At 35.7% G+C, this 19,553-nt stretch overlaps 1 protein-coding gene across 1 annotated transcript in view; it reads left to right on the top strand.

Moving 5' to 3' along the window:
* PKD2L2 (polycystin 2 like 2, transient receptor potential cation channel) overlaps positions 1–19,553 on the top strand; it is a 75,528-nt gene that overhangs the window by 39,712 nt on the left and 16,263 nt on the right. Inside the window, exons 9-12 of the mRNA XM_037800785.1 lie at positions 3,809–3,929; positions 4,945–5,046; positions 6,516–6,583; positions 7,517–7,571. Of these exons, the coding sequence (XP_037656713.1) occupies positions 3,809–3,929; positions 4,945–5,046; positions 6,516–6,583; positions 7,517–7,571 (346 nt within the window). The remainder of the gene's footprint in view (positions 1–3,808; positions 3,930–4,944; positions 5,047–6,515; positions 6,584–7,516; positions 7,572–19,553) is intronic.

Here is a 19,553-nt window from a genome sequence, read left to right on the forward strand (position 1 = left end):
CAGTGGGGGGCTTAGGGGTGGTCATGACTGAGCATGCTCACCCCAACTTTCCAGTCATAGTTTTCTCCACTTTTTCATCCAGGTCTTCCCTATATAACGCAGAGGACCTTCTCTGGTCACCTCAACTTGAACTGCTGTCCCGGTCATTTTCTGCCTTTTTTCCAGTTGTTCCCCAGTGGAAGAGTGAGCTCTGCCTTTCCTATTCCGCCATCTTCCCAGAAGTCTTCTTCCTTTCCTAGGATTCTAATTCTTTTAAGTATTGCTTAAAAATGAAAGCATTTAGAAATACTGGGCATTGAATATAAATGTAGTAATTTACAGAACCTTGGAAATTTGTCTTTTTGGGAAGTGGGGAGGAAAGGAATGTATAAGACACAGAATAAACTGGTAGAGGACTTTAGAATTGGTTTATGAGAGGTCACCTGCTTTTAGTAATGGTGTACTAGGTTATTCAGATTAACCTCCTCTGAGGACAATTTAAAAAGCTGGATGAAGCAAGTGAGTAATAACTGGGCCAAAATGAGAAGGCAAGAACTCAGTTAAGCCCAGCACCCAAAGCAATTTTTGCCTTGAAGGCTTTTTTGCTGATTCAGAAGAAAGAGTTGAAAAACTGCTTGGGGCCACCTCTCACTGTAAGAGACAGAAAGCAAAATCCAGGGTCTGCCCAAGATGTATGTGTTTGGCTGAGGGCTGGGGATGGGTGTCCAATAACCTCTCTACAAGGTTATAAAGCAAGGGTCCTAAAGTGCTACAGCCTCAAGTTAAAGGTGAATCCCTTGCAGTGACTTGAAAACTGGATCCATTTACCTAGATGTCTGGGGAAACTCCTGTCTTGAACTTGGATTTAAGGTGGTCTCAGGCTAGAATGCCTGGATGCACCTGGCTGACAAAAACAGAAAACCTCTCTGGAGGGAGATATCTTCACCTTAGGCCTCAAATTATTTCTATAAGTGATTTTAAACCATAAGGTACTGCTCACACATAAGGAAAAAAATATCATAAGCAAGAACCAGCAGATACAACAGCTAGCAAACTGACTCAAAGACTTCAGATACTGGAACAAATCAGACAATACTTACTATATTTATTGAAATAAAACACAAGTCAGAAAATAACTTCAGAGAAGAGGAACATATAAAAGGTGACATATTTGAAAAAGTATCAGATAGAATTCTAGAACTGAAAATTATAGCAACAAATTAAAAATCCAGTGGACGAGTTTAACAACAAATAAGGTGAAGAGAGAATGAGTGAAGTGGAAGATACGTCAGAAGACATCAAAAATGTGGCACGAAGAGACCAAACACTGGGAGAGGATATGAAACATAAAGGACAAATGAAAAGACCTAATGTATGTTTAACCGGAGTTACAGAAGACAAAGAGTGGAACAGAAGCAGTAGTTGGAGCATGTTAAGGAATAGCTACCATCCAAGTAATGCCTCCAAGATAAAGACTGAGAAGTCACACTAACCACAAATGAGCACATTATCATGGAACACTTTGTTATTTTATTTCACTAAGGGAGAACTCTAGATAAAGTTAGCAGGGGTCTCAAGAAATCACAAAACTGTATTTTCATTCAATATAACTCTATAAGCTGAGTAATCATGGTGCTCTTTTTAGCTTACAATTTTAAAAAAAAAAAAGCTTAGATAAAACTAAGCACCAATTAAGAGGACAAAAGGGATAATTTCAATTACACTGTATTTGTCCCTACATGATTATAACCATTCAGTAAATTGCTTAGGTTTTTGTTATTCTCATCGTTACTTACAAAACAGAGATAACTGGACACTTAGTTGAAAGAAAAGAGCCAAAAGGAAGCTTTAGTTAATGAATTTCTGGAGAGGAGAAAAGAATGAGAAAATGTTGCCTTTGACTTACCTTTTCGTATGTCAGCACAACGCAAGGATGAAAGATCAAGTTAGAAACATTAAAACAATCTCTTTATTATCCTACGCCAAAGAGGAAAAAAATATTTAATTTGTGGTGAGACTTCTGATCTCCTTCCAATTTAGTATTTCTCTATCTTGTATATCTGTAGAGCACTACAAAGCAAAATTAAAAAGCAGGATAAAACTTTAAGTATGCTTTAGTCAGTTCTTAGCTAGGTACTGCTGATGAAATTCCAGTCAGCTCTGACTTAGGATTCCAAGTAGCCTGTTTCTTTTAATACATTTTCTTCCTTCCTGTACAAAGTCCTCTGCTCCCTTCTATGTGGCTGGCAAAACCAGCATCAGGAAGGACAAGAAGCTCTCTCCCTTTTGATCAATTGACTGATAGATGATGCAGCATACTATTAAAAATTCCTTCCCAGGTCTCCCATTAAAATAAAGAACTCACATACCTAACATATAACTAATGTATAATGTATAATGATATTCCTGGTGTGTCTGGCAATGTCATTGCAAATTAATGAGAAAATAAAATAAGATTTCAGGTTAGGAAATCCCAATCCTACCTCTGCTACTTCCGTGCCAAATGATTCAAAGATGTTAATTTCTTATAATTGTCTGTCTTTAAAATTAGAAAAATGAATATTTATATTATTTTAAATGCTATTTCACATCAAAACTAAGCTTTTATAGTTAGTAATGAGAAAATGCTAAGTCTCAAGGTAACGTTTGTAGGATCATTGCCACCACTTGTTTGAGACTAGCAAGTGACAAATTGTTGACATCATTATTTTTGCACAAGAGGTGATTAAGACAAAAATTAAAAGCATCACTGTACTGGTTTTGCTAACGCTGCCGGGATGCAAAACACCAGAAATGGATTGGCTTTTATAAAAGGGGATTTATTTGGTTACACAGTTACAGTCTTAAGGCCATAAAGTGTCCAAGCACATCAGCAATTGGGTACCTTCACTGGAGGATGGCCAAGGTGTTCAGAAAACCTCTGTTAGTTGGGAAGGCACGTGGCTGGCGTCTGTTCCAAAGTTCTGGTTTCAAAATGGCTTTCCCAGGACGTTCCTCTCTTGGCTTCAGTTCCTCAAAAATATCACTCTTAGTTGCTCTTGGGGTGTTTGTCTTCTCTCAGCTTCTCCAGAGCAAGAGTCTGCTTTCAACGGCCATCTTCAAACGGTCTCTCATCTGCAGCTACTCTCTCAGCTTCTGTGCATTCTTCAAAGTGTCCCTCTTGGCTGTAGCAAGCTTGCTTCTTCTGTCTGAGCTTTTATAGGGCTCCAGTGGTCCACACTGGCTGGGCAGGGCCACACCTCCATGGAAATTATCCAATCAGAGTTATCACCCACAGTGGGTGGGTCACGTCTCCATGGAAACACTCAAAGAATTACAGTCTAATCAACACTAATACATCTTCTCACACAAGATTACATCAAAGAAAATAGTGATTTGGGGGACATAATACATTCAAACTGGCACAATCATTGACATTAGGAAGTTTAGTGCTCTTGGGTCTAGTTATAAGGTAAAAACACTTGTGGGCAAAGTAAAAATATTCTAATTCTTAGAAGGGCAAAGGAATGGCCAAGGAGGCCACTGCCAAAACTAGTTGTTAAACAGATTATCTCAAGGTTCAAATCCTGTAAGTGAACACTGGGTTCCCAATGGTAAAGAAATTGAAGCCCATCATTTCCTGGACTACTTGTTCAGCTATTGAGGTACCTCAAATCTTGCATTTAGGGGAATTTTCTACATCTGATTTTATAGAACCCTGTACTAACATAACTAAAGTCAGAGAAGTTATGCCAAACTCTCCTAGAGACAGTAGCAACCCCCTCAGTTTCATGTATGTATATGAAGATATATGATCTTTTCCTAATGTTTTTCTTTCTTCCCACCAAAGATTTGCACAATTTCGAATTGGTCTTGGAGATTTTAATTTTGCTGGTATTCAGCAAGCCAACTGGATCTTGGGACCTATTTACTTTGTCACATTCATCTTTTTTGTGTTCTTTGTCCTGCTGGTAAGAATGACCATATGTGTTCTTTTCATCTTCTTGCTCACATTTTTAGAATGAAAAGTGAAATTACTTATGCAGAAGTAAAATCATTACTTAGCATTCAGAGCACTTTACATTTATTAAGAATGGTGTGCATTCTCAGTAATCTAGGTTCTCTAGTCCAATGTTTTCAAGTTGCCCAGGGGAGAATGTAGTCATATAGCTACGCTTTCAGTATTTGCTGTGTGCTAGGAAGGTGCTTAATCCTTTACACATATAACTTGAATCTCCCAGGTCTCTCCAACCTGCAGGTATGAATTAGATCATTAATATTCTGCCCATATTACCAGCTGAAAGCTCACCTCTTTGTGATTTCTAGGAGTCCCCAGGATGGGTACTTCATGTGTGTGGAGGACAAGTCTATTTAGGCTATGCAATCAAGGCACCTTGCCTTCCCACTCAAGGCTCTGCTCACTGTCCTCCATGAAAACACTTTGTGTTAGGAACAGCAGTTCTCTCCTGGTGGTGGCCCAGAGCCCTCAGGGTAACAGAACTGGGCCATAGTAAAAGGTGGAGGAGAGGTGGGCTGAAGGTACGAATACTCTTTCTACAATTCTGTTTGTGGCATCATTAATAGTCACAGAAATTTTAGTAGGATTGTGAATTTAAGCAGCTGTATAGGAAAACAAAGCAAAACCCTTGTGAACATATAATTATTTTAAGTTTTCTTCTGATATGTAATATTGATAAATTAATGTGTGTGTGTGTGTGTGTGTGTGTGTGTGTATATATATATGTAACTGGTTCATATACTCTATTTTATATCCTGCTTTTCTCATTTTCCATAAACATATTTGCCCCATCCACACACTACACATTTTCCATTCTACCACATTGTCTGCAGAGCCACTTCCCGACTATTGAGTATATGGATTACTTTTGAAATTTAAACTTAATTTTACAAATCCCAGCACTTGTCAAAGTCACTAACATTAAACTAAAATTTTATTGAAATAATTATTTGAATATTTCTCCCCAGAACATGTTCTTGGCAATAATTAATGATACCTATTCTGAAGTGAAAGCTGATTATTCAGTAGGCAGAAGGCCAGATTTTGAACTTGGTAAAATGATTAAAAAGGTAATTCAAATTCTTTTCTTAATTAGAATTATAAGACAAATCTTGTTCAATTTATACCCTTGTAGTTTGCATAACACTAAAAAACCAAGTGATGTCTTTTTTTTCAGTGTTACTCATATTTACATTATTTTCTATTAGGGAAATGAGATATGCTCTCTGGCTTTAAAAATGTAACAAAATTATTTCAGAGTTCAATATATCCAATAGTAATTGAGTTATTTGTTAAATGCAAAGCACTATGTTAAGTATTATAATAAAACTATCTCTTTCCTCCAGAATTCTCAGCATTTACATGCTGGTTTATTTCTGTAACAATTTAAAATCAGAAGTCCAAATGCCTTTTCTTCATTTTCCTGTTTCTGTTAATGGCGACACTATTCTCTCAGTCTCTGCCAGGCTCAAAAACCTTGTTTTTTTAATCCCCTTGTCCCTCCTATAGTGTTGCCAAGCTTGTGTGTAAAGCATACCTCTGTAATTCTAGCTCATATTTGTAAAATTCAAGGCAACTCTGAATTCTAACTGCCATCACTAAGTTGGGGCCCTCAGTACTTTTCACCCAGCCTTCAGTATAGCAATCTTTTCCGAATTGTTCTAGACTCTGCCCATGCCAGTCCAGCTCTGATGGCATCACTTTCCTGCTCAAAAAATCTTCAGTTTCCCTGGACCCTTCAAAATACATCAAAATTCTCGAGTCTTAGAGTCCCAACCTATCTTTATTTAACTACAGTATTTCTACCTTCTGTGCCTCCATTTAGAGTCACATAGTCCCAGTTAATCTGGGTGCTGTGCTTGCCCTTTCTCTCCTCTCCCCTCTACCCCTGGAACATTCCCACAGCTCTCTCACTTCTCTTGCTCACTTCTGCTCTTCCTGACGGGAGCATGAGTCCTGTGCTCCTCATGACGCCTCCCTTAGTTTGAGTTGTTGCAGAGTCCTGTGTGTATCGTTCTCATCTCCCCTATCATCTTGCCAGTCTCTGCATACCTCGTGGCTCTAAGAGCAGTACTTCACATAGGGAAGGTTTGAATAGCTCTGGGTTTAGTGGGGTTTAAGAACTTTATCCAAGAATTTACCTGTAAAAAGAAATCTCTTAAGATGTCCCCCAATGAACTTAATTGTGGTGTTTTGTTCACTTTTTATCTCTTGATTATGATGTTGGTTATGTGCTTTAAAACTGTTACTGTCCATAAGGCAATAGATGTTAAGAAAAACTTTTAAAGATTTTTATTTTTTATTTTTTTAAAGTTCAAGTCTGAAGCCCCGAAGGGACCCCCTATTTTTCCCTACCAGCAGGCAGAAACCATAGGTGGTGGGTGACAAAGCGAAAGGATAATCATAACATTTTGCCCTCACATTTCTTCAGGGTGCAGTCCCTAGAAACAAGCATTCCATATTTCCTTTATCTTAATAAAAAATTAGCAATACAGGATATATTTCTGATGAATTTTCAAATTATTTTAATTTTGCTCAGGGTTACAAAAATGCTCTTGAGAAACTCAAACTGAAGAAAGCCCAAAAGGATGATCAAGACAAGAAAACGTAAGATGACTTTCCTTAAAATTTTAACTCATCATTTATTTAGTTCTTTTAAGAGAAACACAAGAGTAACTTTTTGTCTTCAAAACCACCACCACCCAACGCCATAAACTGGGGATTCTAAACACACTAACAGTACATCCAGCAGTGCCTTCTCTTTTGCGAGGATGTCGTGAAATGTTAAACTAATTTAAAATTAATATAATGCAAGCAGTGCTACTCAGAAAAAGCTTTAAGAGAAAGCTGGAGGAAAGTATCACAAAGTTCCTCTAAAAAGGTAGGAAACATTTTAGTCTACATTAAGTGCTTTTGTTTAGCTATCAAAATAAAATCAGTTTTAAACACAATTGTATGGATACACATATTTAGTAGATCATTTAAGTGTCAAAATGCTTCCCTCAAGTTTTAGGTTGTATGTGTTATCAGAATAGAAATTTTTTAAAAACCCTTAGAACTGTATAACACAAAGAGGGAACCCTAATGTAAAACAAACAGTGGACTAAAGTTAATAGCATAATTATAATAATACTTTTTCATCAATTGTAACAAAGATACCACACTAATGCAAAATGTTAATAATAGGGAAAACTGTGTTGGGGGTGGGGCATATATAGGAACTCTGTACTTTTTGCATGATTTTTCTGTGAACCTACAACTGTTCTAATAAAAAGAAGAGTAATTTAAGGAAAAAAAAAAAAAAACACTTTCCAAACCTAGACCTCTGGCAGGGGGACATAATATAAACATTTTCTTATCAATAATTACATGTGATACTCTTGGGAACCTATTATTGATCACATTTTCCAAATAATTAGCATTTATTATCAGAACAGAAATGCAATTCAGATCCTTACTATAAATCTGTTTGTCTTTTATGGCAGCATTTCACTTTTTACTGCCATATGCCTTTGGATGTTTATTGTATATTCTCAATAGGAAAAGAAGTGGAGATTTGGCTGAGCGAGCCAGAAGAGAAGGCTTTGACGAGAATGTAAGATTTTAATTTTTTCATAAACTCAAGTGGTAGTGTTTTTAGAAATATGTTTACAAAAATGTCCTGCGTAAGAATTGAAATTATTTGCTTTTTTTCAAGGGCAACATTTGTTCCCTCCAAACAAATTTCCCAATATCTAGATCCTTTCTCGTGTAGGATAAGCCACTTGGATTCCACATGTTTCCTCTCCTATTGCTGCTCTCAGCCAGAAACCCTGGTCCTACTGGTATACTCACTGTGGGGTTGTCACAGTGGGTATAGTGAGTATACTCTATTGAGATGGTCATATTTTTTCCCCTATAATCCATTAATGTGATGAATTACTTTAATGGATTTTTTATGTTTTAAAAACTGTGACATAACATATATTCAACAAATGATTAAATACATATACATGGAGTTTAAGGAATAATTTTTAAACCAACATCCACATACCACTATCACCCAAGTCAAAAAACACAGAACATTGCTCTATTCCCAGTTTCTCTCCCCACCCCCACGCCCACCCACCACATAGTTGGGAGACTGGAATAAGCTTGAAGCAAGTAAATATACTTGTGTGAAGTTTCTTATTGTCAGATAATGGAATTTCAAAAATGGAAAGGCTGAAGGTTAAAATGATCCTTGTGATGTTGGATTAGAATTGGAGGTGTCAGTGTGAACTCAGTTTTTAATTTATATATATCGAAAAAAATTTTAATGTAGATTTTAGTGTGTGTTTATCTATACATACATACATGTTTTCTAGCTCTGTCCACTGAGAAAGCTAGAAGCAGTGACACTCTATTAGCAGTGTGCCCAACTAGTGCACAGATCTTGGTTTCCAAATACCATTCTCCTTGAAAAGCAACCAGGGATCCCTGGAGACATGGCTGATTCCAGGGCTGGAAAGTACAAGATAAGTCTGCAATATCTTGTTAAGCCAGAAAGTAAAAGTGCACAAAAAATGGTGGAGATCTGTTAAAAGTACACAAGAATCACACTGAAGGGGCTCCCAGTGACCATATCTGGGACTATTCAAGCACCACAACAAATAATGACAATAACAGATTATAACCAATCGAATAAGGTAGGAATCCATAAGTCCATACTAATCTAAATATATATATAAAAGTCTGGTGAGGAATGGAACATTTTCTTGCCTTTCCACAAAATAAGTACAAAAATAAAGGGAGTAACTTCAAGGTTGAGAAGTGGAAGATACCACCTTAATCAAGTAATCAGATACAGGATAGATGATAATCATGTACCACCTGATATGATGCAATGAGGATACAGCCCTTTTGTGACATGCCTGCCAAAGATGCATAACTGAATCTGATAATGACAAAACATCACACAAAAGAAAACTGAGGGACATGCTACAAAATAACTGGCTTGTATTCTTCAAAAGTGTCAAAGTCATGAAAATCAAGGTAAAACTGAGAAATTATTCTAGATTGAATGAGACTAAAATGACATAAGTGCAATGCATAATCCTGGACTGGATCCTTTCCTATAAGGACATTATTGGAACTGGTAAACTTGAACGGGGCATTGAGGATTAGATGGCAATAATATACCAATGTTAATTCTTCTGATTATAATGGTTGATTTGTGATTATAAAGGAAAATGTCCTTGTTTGCAGGAAACACATACTTAAATATTCAGGGATGAAGAAGCATACACGTTAGAAACTTACTCTCAAATGCCTAATGGAAAAAAATTTTTGTATTGTTCTTATTGACAGTCTTTAAAAAAACAATAACAATAATTACAAAAATATACAAAAATATTTGTATTGTTCTTATGACAGTCTTTAAAAAAACAATAACAGTAATTAAATAAATCTTTCCTGAAATAAGAGAAGATGTGAATTGAAAAGACCTACTGTGTACCTGAAAAAAATTACCCAGATGTACCCAAGTGAAATCTGGACTTACTTAAAGGGAAAAGAAAATCAGTCTAGCATTCAACAATTGAAGAAAACCTACAAGATATCCAAGGAAAGAAAATGTAAGGCAAGGATTTTTATATCCAGCCAAACTGTGCTTCAAATATACAGGTTACAGACAGTTTCGAAAATGAGTTTTTACTAAGGGAATATTGTTGGCATAAGTTTTTCCCGAGGATTCTACTAGAGGATGAACTTCAGCCAACCAAGAGATTACTGGAGCAACTTTGGAAAAAGGAAGAGAGAGAGAAGATATAAAATAGAATAAGTTGATCAATTGATTCATGTATAGTAGCTGAAAGTTACAGAATCTCATTTATAACTAAATAAACCAAAGTTAGCACATTTAAGAGTACAATGGCAAATAATAAGATACTTGTTTTATTGATTTAAAACACATTTTTTCACATTTAACATCTCTGAAATCAGGATGTGTCTTATGGTTGATGTGTCATAGTTTAGCTGGCAGCATTTTTTCCCTAAGTGTTACATAAACTAATAGTTTGTCTTAAAATAGATACCATCTCTCAGATACAATGAAATATGGTAATATTATTAAACATAACTGGGTGGTAGAAAGAGTGAGATAAGGTTGAAGAGATTACAAGCTGATTTTGTTTTGTGATCATAGGAGGGAACCAAAGTAAAAAAGGTAAGACTATGGGTATATAAAAAAGATACATGAATAAAGGCAAACAACCAGAACAAAAATGCATACATTTCTAAAAAGCAGAAGTATCAAAAAACAAAAAAGGGAACAGAAAACAGACCACTTGGTAAAAGACTTAAAATATAAACATAACATAAAACAAAGCTGAGCCCAGATACAGCCATCATATAAATATTTGTAAATGAGCTTAACTTACTTGAAAATTTTCAGACTGAGCCACCAATCCTATGCTATATCCTAAAATACATACCTTAAACAAAGTGATTCAGAAAAAGTTAAGTATGAAAGCATGGTTAAAGGTATAAAAAACAAGCAAACAATGAGATATCAGGGGACACAATTTTAATATAAGACAAGGTGAAATTTCAGACAAAAAGTTCTAAAATTAGACAAAGGAGATTTTATAAAGCCAAGATTGCTTTTAATATTTATGAATATCTATGCACCCATCAACATTCATACAGTAAAAACTATTTGATTTATAAAAGGAGAAATAAGATAGCAACATACTAAAAATAGGGAACAGATAAAGAAAAATAAAAGGACAAAAACCAAGACACTATAATGTATAAGGATATCTTAGTTACGTACTGTAATCGCAGAAAATACACCTATTTTGTAAAAGCCCATTCATGAAAACTGACCATATACTGGACCACAAAGAAAATCTCAATAAACTCCAAAAAGTAAATATAGAAAACATCCTCTGAAAACAACATAATAAAAATATAACAAAATTAGAAAACAAAATGATTTGTAACCAATAAATTTTTAAACTCTCGATTAAACAAAACTTGAATCAAAAAGGAAATATAAAATAAAATTGCAAAATTCCTGCAAAACAGAATAATGAGACCACTATATAGCAGAATCTATGGAATAAAGCCAATGAATACTCACAGGAAAATTAATAGCCTTAAATTTACCAATAAAAACTAAAGAATGAAAATAAATTAATTTTAACATATATGTTGGAAAAGAAAATAGAAAACAAGGAATTAAGATAAAAGCAAAGCTAATGAGTTACAAATAGGTAGTGTAAATAAATCAATAGGCTGGTTCTTTGAAAAAGATCAATGAAAAGAATCACTAGTGGAATAAAACAGAGAAAACATAAATATACAAACCAAGAAATTACAATGGCAGAAATAATCAAGAAACAGGAGGAATTTTTAAATATCACTAAAAAGACCTTTTTTGCATAACTCTATGCAAATAATATTTGAAGAATGAATGAAATGGATAATTTTACTATGAAAATAAAATTTACCAAAACTGAACCCTAAAGAGAGAAACAGCCACCAAACCCATTCATATAGAAGAAAATGTCACCAAAAAGAGAAATAGCCACGAAACCCACTCATACTGAAGAAAACATCAAAAAGCTACCTCCAAAATGAATCAGGCCCAGATGGTTTCACAGGGGAATTTTATCAGATTTTAATGAACAAAAAATTTCAAGCTATTTACAGAAAAGAGAAAATGGAAAACTCCCAAATTATTTTCATAAAGTAGGTATATATTGATTCCAAAACCTGACAAAGATTGTATAAAAGACAAAACAAACAAAGCAAATCTCCTTTATAAATCTTGATGCAAAAATCCTAAGTAAAATATTAGCAAACAGACTGTAACAACACAGAACATATTATGATCAAATAGACTTATTCTAGGAATAAAAGAATATTTCAAAATTAGGAAATAAATCAATTAATATAATCAATCAACCAATGCATCAATAAGCTAATTACTGCATTATTAATTAATAATTCATTGTATACTAGATCCAAAGAGGAAAATTATATGATCAGTATGCTAAGTATTTGATCAGATTCAACATCTAATCTTGAGGAAAACAAAACAAAATAGGAATCAGTGGACAATTCCTCAATACGATAAAACCATATTTGTTTCATCCTCTAAGCTAGCACCTTATTTAATACAGAAACACTGGACATGTCAGGGACAAGGCAACAATGTATTGGAAATTAAGCTAAAACAATTAGGTAAGAGAAATATGTTAGAGGTATAAGAACTGAAAAGAGGTAAAACTAATCTCTAGCTGAGCTATGATTCTCTAATTGTCTAGGTATTCAATGAACTGAAAAATTACTACAAAAAGAAATTTCAGTAAAGTAGGGAAAAATAATTTACATAAATACAGTCACCATATATGGGAGCATCAACCAGTTTGTTAAAACTTATAAGAGAAGAACCTATTTATAAAAGCAACAAATTTAAAAAATGTCCAGGAATTAACAAAAATGTACAAAAGCAAGTTAAGGAAAAAATTAAAACATTCCTTTCACGTTGGCCCAATTCATCCTTTTGGCTATTTAGCACACCTAACCAAATGAAAAGACACACTACACATATCAGTCAGGGCCTAGGTTAGGGAAATAGAAAAAGCATTATATATTTAAAGCAAAGAGAATTTATACAAAAAAGCAATTACACAGGTATTGGAAGACAGAAAAAGCAAAAAGAGAATACTGCGGCAACTCGTAAATAACTAATAAGTAGCTACCACTCACAGGGATAAGGTTACAAAAGGTGAGATTATTGGAACCTGGAATCTTGGAGAAAGGACCTGTGGAGATGTTGCACAAAGTTCTGAGGAGAAGACATCCCCATCTCCCAATCCTTGCTGCTGATTGTTCTGAGTGGGTATATTAAGGCTGATTCTGAGAATGCTGAAAACAGATGGACACTGCAGCCTGGAGCCAACTAGTGCTGCAGGAGCTAACTACCATTGTAAAAGCAATGCTGATAGAAACAGGATGCCCCTCCACACCCAGCATTGGCAGAACCTAAAAGAAATCCAGCCAACAAAGGAATCTGGGGATTGCGGTTGAAAAGCCTGAAACCCAGCATCACAGAATACAAAAGGGTGAATTGTGAGGTGAAAGAAATGAGGTAAAATAGTTGGCTAATTAGCACACACATTTGAACCTTCATAAAACCATTCCAAGCTTCCATCTAATAAGATGGAACTATCCTTTATACATATTAAGGTACTCTTAACTTGTCTTCCCTCCAAAAAGGAAGAAGCAAAATCCCAAAGGTAATTGTATCTATCTATGGGGGATGTTATAACCTCGTCTAGTTAAATCACAATTCCATAAGAATATTTTGGAACCCATTGTCTAAACCTCAAAGTCAGCCATCACAACAATTCCTTAAACTGAGAAAGAAGGAAAAATAAAACAAATATATACCTAAGAAGCAAAAAATACATACTATTGCTATAGTAGTACTTGCTTCATAATAGATCACAAGATTGTAGTTGATGTTTATAACATCCTTCTTCTTCTATACACCTATTCATCATCATTTCCTTTGCCCACAGCCAACACCTCAGCTTGTTGCTTTCAGGTTCCCTGAACCTTTATTAGTTCAAATCTGAATCCTCTAAGGCCCTTCCTCTAATGGAAAGCTATGGTTTCCCATCAACTTTTTTAAAATTTATTTTTAATTATGGTAAAATACACATAGCGTAAAATCATTTAAACCATTTTAAGTGGACAATTCTTTGAATTTAAGTACATTGACAATACTGTGTAACTTTCACAGCTATCTGTTTCCAAACTATTTTCATCATCCCAAACCAAAACTCATACTCATTCAGCAAGAACTCCCCATTCCTCCCATTCCCCACACCTGGTAAATGCTATTCTGCTTTCTGCGTTCATGAATTTGCTTATTCTTTGTATTTCATATAAGAAAAATCACACATTTGTCCTTTTGTGTCCAGCTAATTTCACACAACATGATGTCTTCAACGTTCATCCATGTTGTAGTGGATAGCAGCACTTCACTTCTTTTTATGGTTGAATGATATTATATTGTATGGATATACCAAATTTTCTTTGTCCATTCATCTGAAGATGGGCACTTGGGTTGCTTCCACTTTTTGGATAAGGTGTGAATAATGCTGCTGTGAACATTGGTGTACAAATTATCTGTTTTTGAGTCCCTGCTTTCAATTATTTTTTGATACTTACCTAAGAGTAGGATGGCCAAGATATATGATAATTCTATATTTAACTTTCTGAGAAACCACTATATTGTTTACCACAGTGGCTGCTCCATTTTACATTCCATCAACAATGTACAAGGGTTCCTGTTTCTGCACATCATCGCCAACACTTATTTTTCAGTATTTTTAATAATAACCACCCTATGGGTGTGAAATGTTATTTCATTGTAGTTTAATTTGCATTTCTCTAATGGCTAATGATGTATCTTTATATGTATGTATTGGCCATTTGAAAACCTTTGGAGAAAGTTCTAAAATTGGTTTGTCTTTTTGCTGTTCAGTTGGAGTTCTTTGTATATTCTGAATATTAAACCCTTATCAGATAGATATATGGTTTACAAGTTTTTTTTTTTTCCTATTCTCAGGGTTTTCTTATCACTTTATTGATAAATCCTTTGATAAGTAAAAAATTTTAATTTTGCTGAAATCCATTAATCTATTTTCTCTTTTGTTGCCTGTACTTTGGGTATAAAATGTAAAAATCCATTGCCTACAAGCTCCTGAAGTTATTTCATTTTGTTTTCTTGTAGAGTTTTTTATATTTACTCTTATATTTTGGTTTTTGATCCATTTTTAATTGATTTCTCCATATGGTGAGGAGTCCACATTCATTCTTTTGCATGAAGATTTGCAGTTGTCCCAGCACTATTTGTTGAGGAGACCATTATTTCCCCATTAAAAGGACTTGGCACCCTTGTCGAAAATCAACTGGCCATAGATGCATGGATGTATCTCAGGATTCTCAATTCTATTCCATTAGTGTATATGTCTCTCCTCATGCCAGTATCACAATGTTTTAACTAATGTGGCTTTGCAGTAAGTTTTGAAATCAGGAAGTGTCAGTCCTCCAACTGTGATCTTCTTACTCAAGATTGCTTTTGGTTATTCAAGGACCCTTGCAATTCCATATGAATTTTCCATTTCTGCAAAAAAATAAAAAAAAAAAAGGCTACTGGAATTTTGATAAGGATTGCATTGAATTTGTAGATGTCTTAAGGCAGTACAGATACCTTAATATTAAATATTAAAGTCTTCCAATCCACAAACATGGGATGTCTTTCCATTTTACTTGGGTCTTCCTTAATTTCTTTCAGATATGTGTACAAGATTTTCTTTGTTAGATTTATTCCTAGGTATTTTATTCTTTTAGAGCCTATTGCAAATGGAATTATTTTCTTGATTACCTTTTCAGATTGTTCATTACTGGTGTTTAGAAACCCAAATGACTTCTGTGTGTTTACCTTGTATCCTGCAACTGTGCTAAATTTTTTTAGTAATCCTAGTAACTTTATTGTGTATTCTTTGGGATTTTGTATTTACAGGATCATGTTCTATGAATAGGGATAATTATACTTCTTTGCCAATTTAGAAGCATTTAATTTATTTTGCTTGCCTGACTGCTCTGGCTACAACTTCCATTACAGTGTTGAATAACAGTGGTGACAGCAGGCATCCTTGTCTTGTTCCTGATGTTAGGAAGAAAGCTTTCAGTCTACCACCACTGAGTATGATATTTGCTGTGGGTTTCTCATAAATGCTCTTTAATGAGTTGAGAAAGTTCCCTTTGATTCCTAGTTTTCTGAGTGTTTTTATCATGAAGGGTGTTATTTCTTAGTGGTTACCTTTGCAATTACAATTAATATCTTAATAACAACCTAATTCAACTAGCACCGACCTAGTTTCAGTAGTATACAAACTCTCTTCTGTTTTATATCTTCATCCCTCTCCCTTTATGCTATTATTGCCTTAGATTACATCTTATTACATTTTATGCCTAACAGATTTGAAATGTTATTTTATACATTTGCCCATTAAGTCATATGGGGGGAAAAGCAGTTAAAAACCAAAAGTATAATAATACAATATTTCATATTTACCTATGTTGTTACCTTTAAAAGTGTTATTTCTTCTTATGGCTTTGAGTTGCTGTCTAGAGTTCTTTTAATTCAGCCTGAAGAAATCCTTTTAGCATTTCCTATAGGGCAGGTCTTCTGGTAATGACTCTCTACAAGACAACCAACTATTATTTATTTCTCCTTCATTTCCAAAAGAGACTTTTGCTAAGTATAGAATTCTTGGTTGATAATGTTTTCTTTAAGGACTTTAAATATGTCATCCCACTGTCTGCTGACTTCCATGGTTTCTCATGAGAAATCCACTGCTAATCTTATTGGGGAGTCCCTTACATGTGACAAATTTGCTTCTCTCTTGCTGTTTTTCAAAATCCTGTCTTTGTCTTTGACTTTGGATTTTGACAATTTTGCTATAATGTGTCCTGGTGTAGATCTCTTGGAGTCTATCCTGCTTGGAGTGCACTGAACTTCCTAGATGTGTCTAGTCATGTCTTTAATCAGATCTGGGATGTTTTTGGCCATTATTTCTTCAAATACGTTTTCTGCCCCTTTCTCTTTCTTGTCTTTCTGGGACTCCAATGATATATTCATATGCTTGATGATATCCCAACTGTCCCTCAGGCTCTGTTCATTTTTCTTCATTCTCTTTGTTTCCATTCCTCACACTGGATAATTTTGATTGTCTTGTCTTCACTGATCCTTTCTTCTGCCTATTCAAATCTGCCGTTGAATCCATCTACTGGGTTTTTTACTTCAATTAGTGTACTTTGCAGCTCCAAAATTTGTTTGGTTCCTTTTTATAACTTCCATTTATTTTGTTCAGACAGCATTTTCCTAATTTCCTTTAGTTCTTTGCATACGGATTCCTTTAGCTCATATTTAAGACCGTTGAATTTAGTCTTTGTTTAATAGTTCCAATGTATGAGCCTCCTTAGAGATGGTTTCTGGCAATTTTTTTTTTTTCTCTGTGCATGGGCCACACCTTCCTGTTTCTTTGTTTTGTAATTTTTATTGAGAACTGGATAATCTGAGTATTATGTTGCTATTTACTCTGCAAATCCAGTTCTACTACTCCTCTTGGATTGCTAGATTTTTCTTGTTGTTGATGTCTGGAGCCATAAATTTGTGACTTTTCCAAACTAATTGTTCCAAAATGGAATGGAAAGAGAAGAGCAGGACACGTGCGCGCATATGCACACACATGCGCGCATGCACGCGCACACACACACACATACACAGATACTGCCTTTTAAAGACTCACATGACTTTTATTCCTGAGGGGGATTAGAACAATGGCTGCCCTCAGAGCCACAGCCCTGTCCCAGAATCCAAAGTAGCTGATCAAAAACACTGATCAGTGACCAGACCACACATCCCGGATTTTGGAGGACTAGGTTTTCTTATAGCCCACACTGGGATGAGCAAGATGCACTAGAAGCTGACTGCAGTCCTCACTGCACAGAGGTTAAAATTCACCAATATTTACTGCAGTTTACCAGTCTCTTTTGCTAGCTTTTCCCTGGATGCTGCAGTGTTCCATTAGACTCTACAGTTACAAAATAACTGAGACAGTTCCTGCTAGTTCAATAGTTGTTTTGTGGAGGGAGGTTCCTAGAGCTTCCTACTCCACCATCTTGCCACAATCCTCCGACCCCATTAAGTTTCATTTTCATACATGAGGCAGCTCAGAGAGGTGGGGAAAGATAGCAGTGTAGGGAAGTGTGGAATTTCATTTGCCCTCTAGGGCAGCTAGTAAATTGCCAGGAACTGTTTGGAACAACAGTTTGGGGGACTGCCACGATCAGACACACATACACCAGTCTGTAATGGATTGAAAGACTGAGATCACAGCGCACAACTGTAAGTCAAGTCTCCCACACTGTGGAGGATGGTGGCCCTCCCACACTACTAGGGCAGGCTTGTCTGGAATAACTTCCCCATCAGAAAAAGAAACAGTCTCTACTAGGAGCAAGGGAAGATCATTCAACCAAGCTCCAATTGCAGATTTAATTAACAAATTCAGACTGCTGAATACAAGCTCTAAGCATAGATAAACCCAGAGCTCTCTCTGTAGCAGAGAATAGGCAGGGCTGATGGGGAAAAAAGGAAAAAAAGAAAAGGAAAATAAAAACAGAGGTGTTTGGGGTTGGCTGAGGGCAGAATACTAGAAAAAGATTGTGCCCCAAGAAAAGAGGCACACAGAACTGGGTACCAACTCTGGCTCTTCACTGGCAAACTGGTGGGCTGGAGATAAGCTTTGAAAAGGAATTTTTTTTTTCCTTTTTAGCATAACGAAAGCAGCAGGCTTTTTCAGTTGTCAACAGTGCCTCAGGCAAGGGCAGAGTTAAGGAATATCTGAGAGGAAAAGTAACGAGTCAGGTGAAAGAGATAATTCTTGGAAGGAATTATCTTCCCCAAGAAAGGGGGTGGGACAGTGCCCAGCAGAAGTGGAGTCTCTCATTGAGAATTCAGGCCCCAGGGGCTAGAAAACAGAAATAGTTTAAGCCCGTCCTCTGCCTCAGCCTCACTCTCAACCATATCCCTGGCAGGGATAGGGTCTGCTGAGAATTAAAGGCACCATTCCACTATACCCCAGTGGGGAGCTGCAGGCTAACAAGTGCCACTTTCCAGACAGAATAGAAAAAGCACAGAATCAAGAGGCTTCACAGGAAGGACTGGCAACCTGCTGGGTCTCATCTCCCATGGAACCTTGATGATGATTACACCCTCTTCCTGAGTCCTGGGCCTGTATTCCCTAGGAAGATCTGATTGGGGGCAATGCTATCTGGGGAGACCATCCTCAAAAAAAAAAAAAAAAAAAAAAAAAAAAAAGTTCAATATAGGCAGGGCAAGAACCAGAAAAACAAGAGCTAAAAAATTCTGATCAGCTAAAGAGAAGCCAGGCTACGACTCTAAAATAAGTTGAACTCAATGTCAAAGAATAGATAGAGAGAACAAAACCATCCAATTAAAAACCCTAGGTAAAAGAGAGAAAACAACCTCCAGAATAAACAAATCATGGAAATCAAATGCCGAGATACCAGGAAAAAAATCACGAGTCATACCAGAAAGCATGAAGATATGGCTTAGTCAAAAGAACAAATTAACATTCCAAATGAGATACAAGAGTTGAAACAACTAATTAAAGATGTTCAAACAAATCATCTAAATCAAATCAATTAGTTGAATGAAAACATGGCAAAAGACATGAAAGATATAAAGAAGAAACTGCGTGACCATACAGAAGAACTCAAAAGCTTGAAAATTTGTTAATGGCAGAACAGAAGGGAATGAAAGGCACAACAGAAGAGATGAAAAATACAATGGAGACATACAACAGATGTGAAGAGGCAGAAGAATGGATTAGTGAACTAGAGGATACAACATCTGGAAATCTACACAAAAAAGAACAGGGAAAAAAATGGAAAAATATGAACAGGGTCTCAGGGAATTGAATGACAATATGAAGGGCACAAATATGCA

Source organism: Choloepus didactylus, chromosome 13 (assembly GCF_015220235.1).
Source record: "Choloepus didactylus isolate mChoDid1 chromosome 13, mChoDid1.pri, whole genome shotgun sequence".
Taxonomy (NCBI): domain Eukaryota; kingdom Metazoa; phylum Chordata; class Mammalia; order Pilosa; family Megalonychidae; genus Choloepus; species Choloepus didactylus.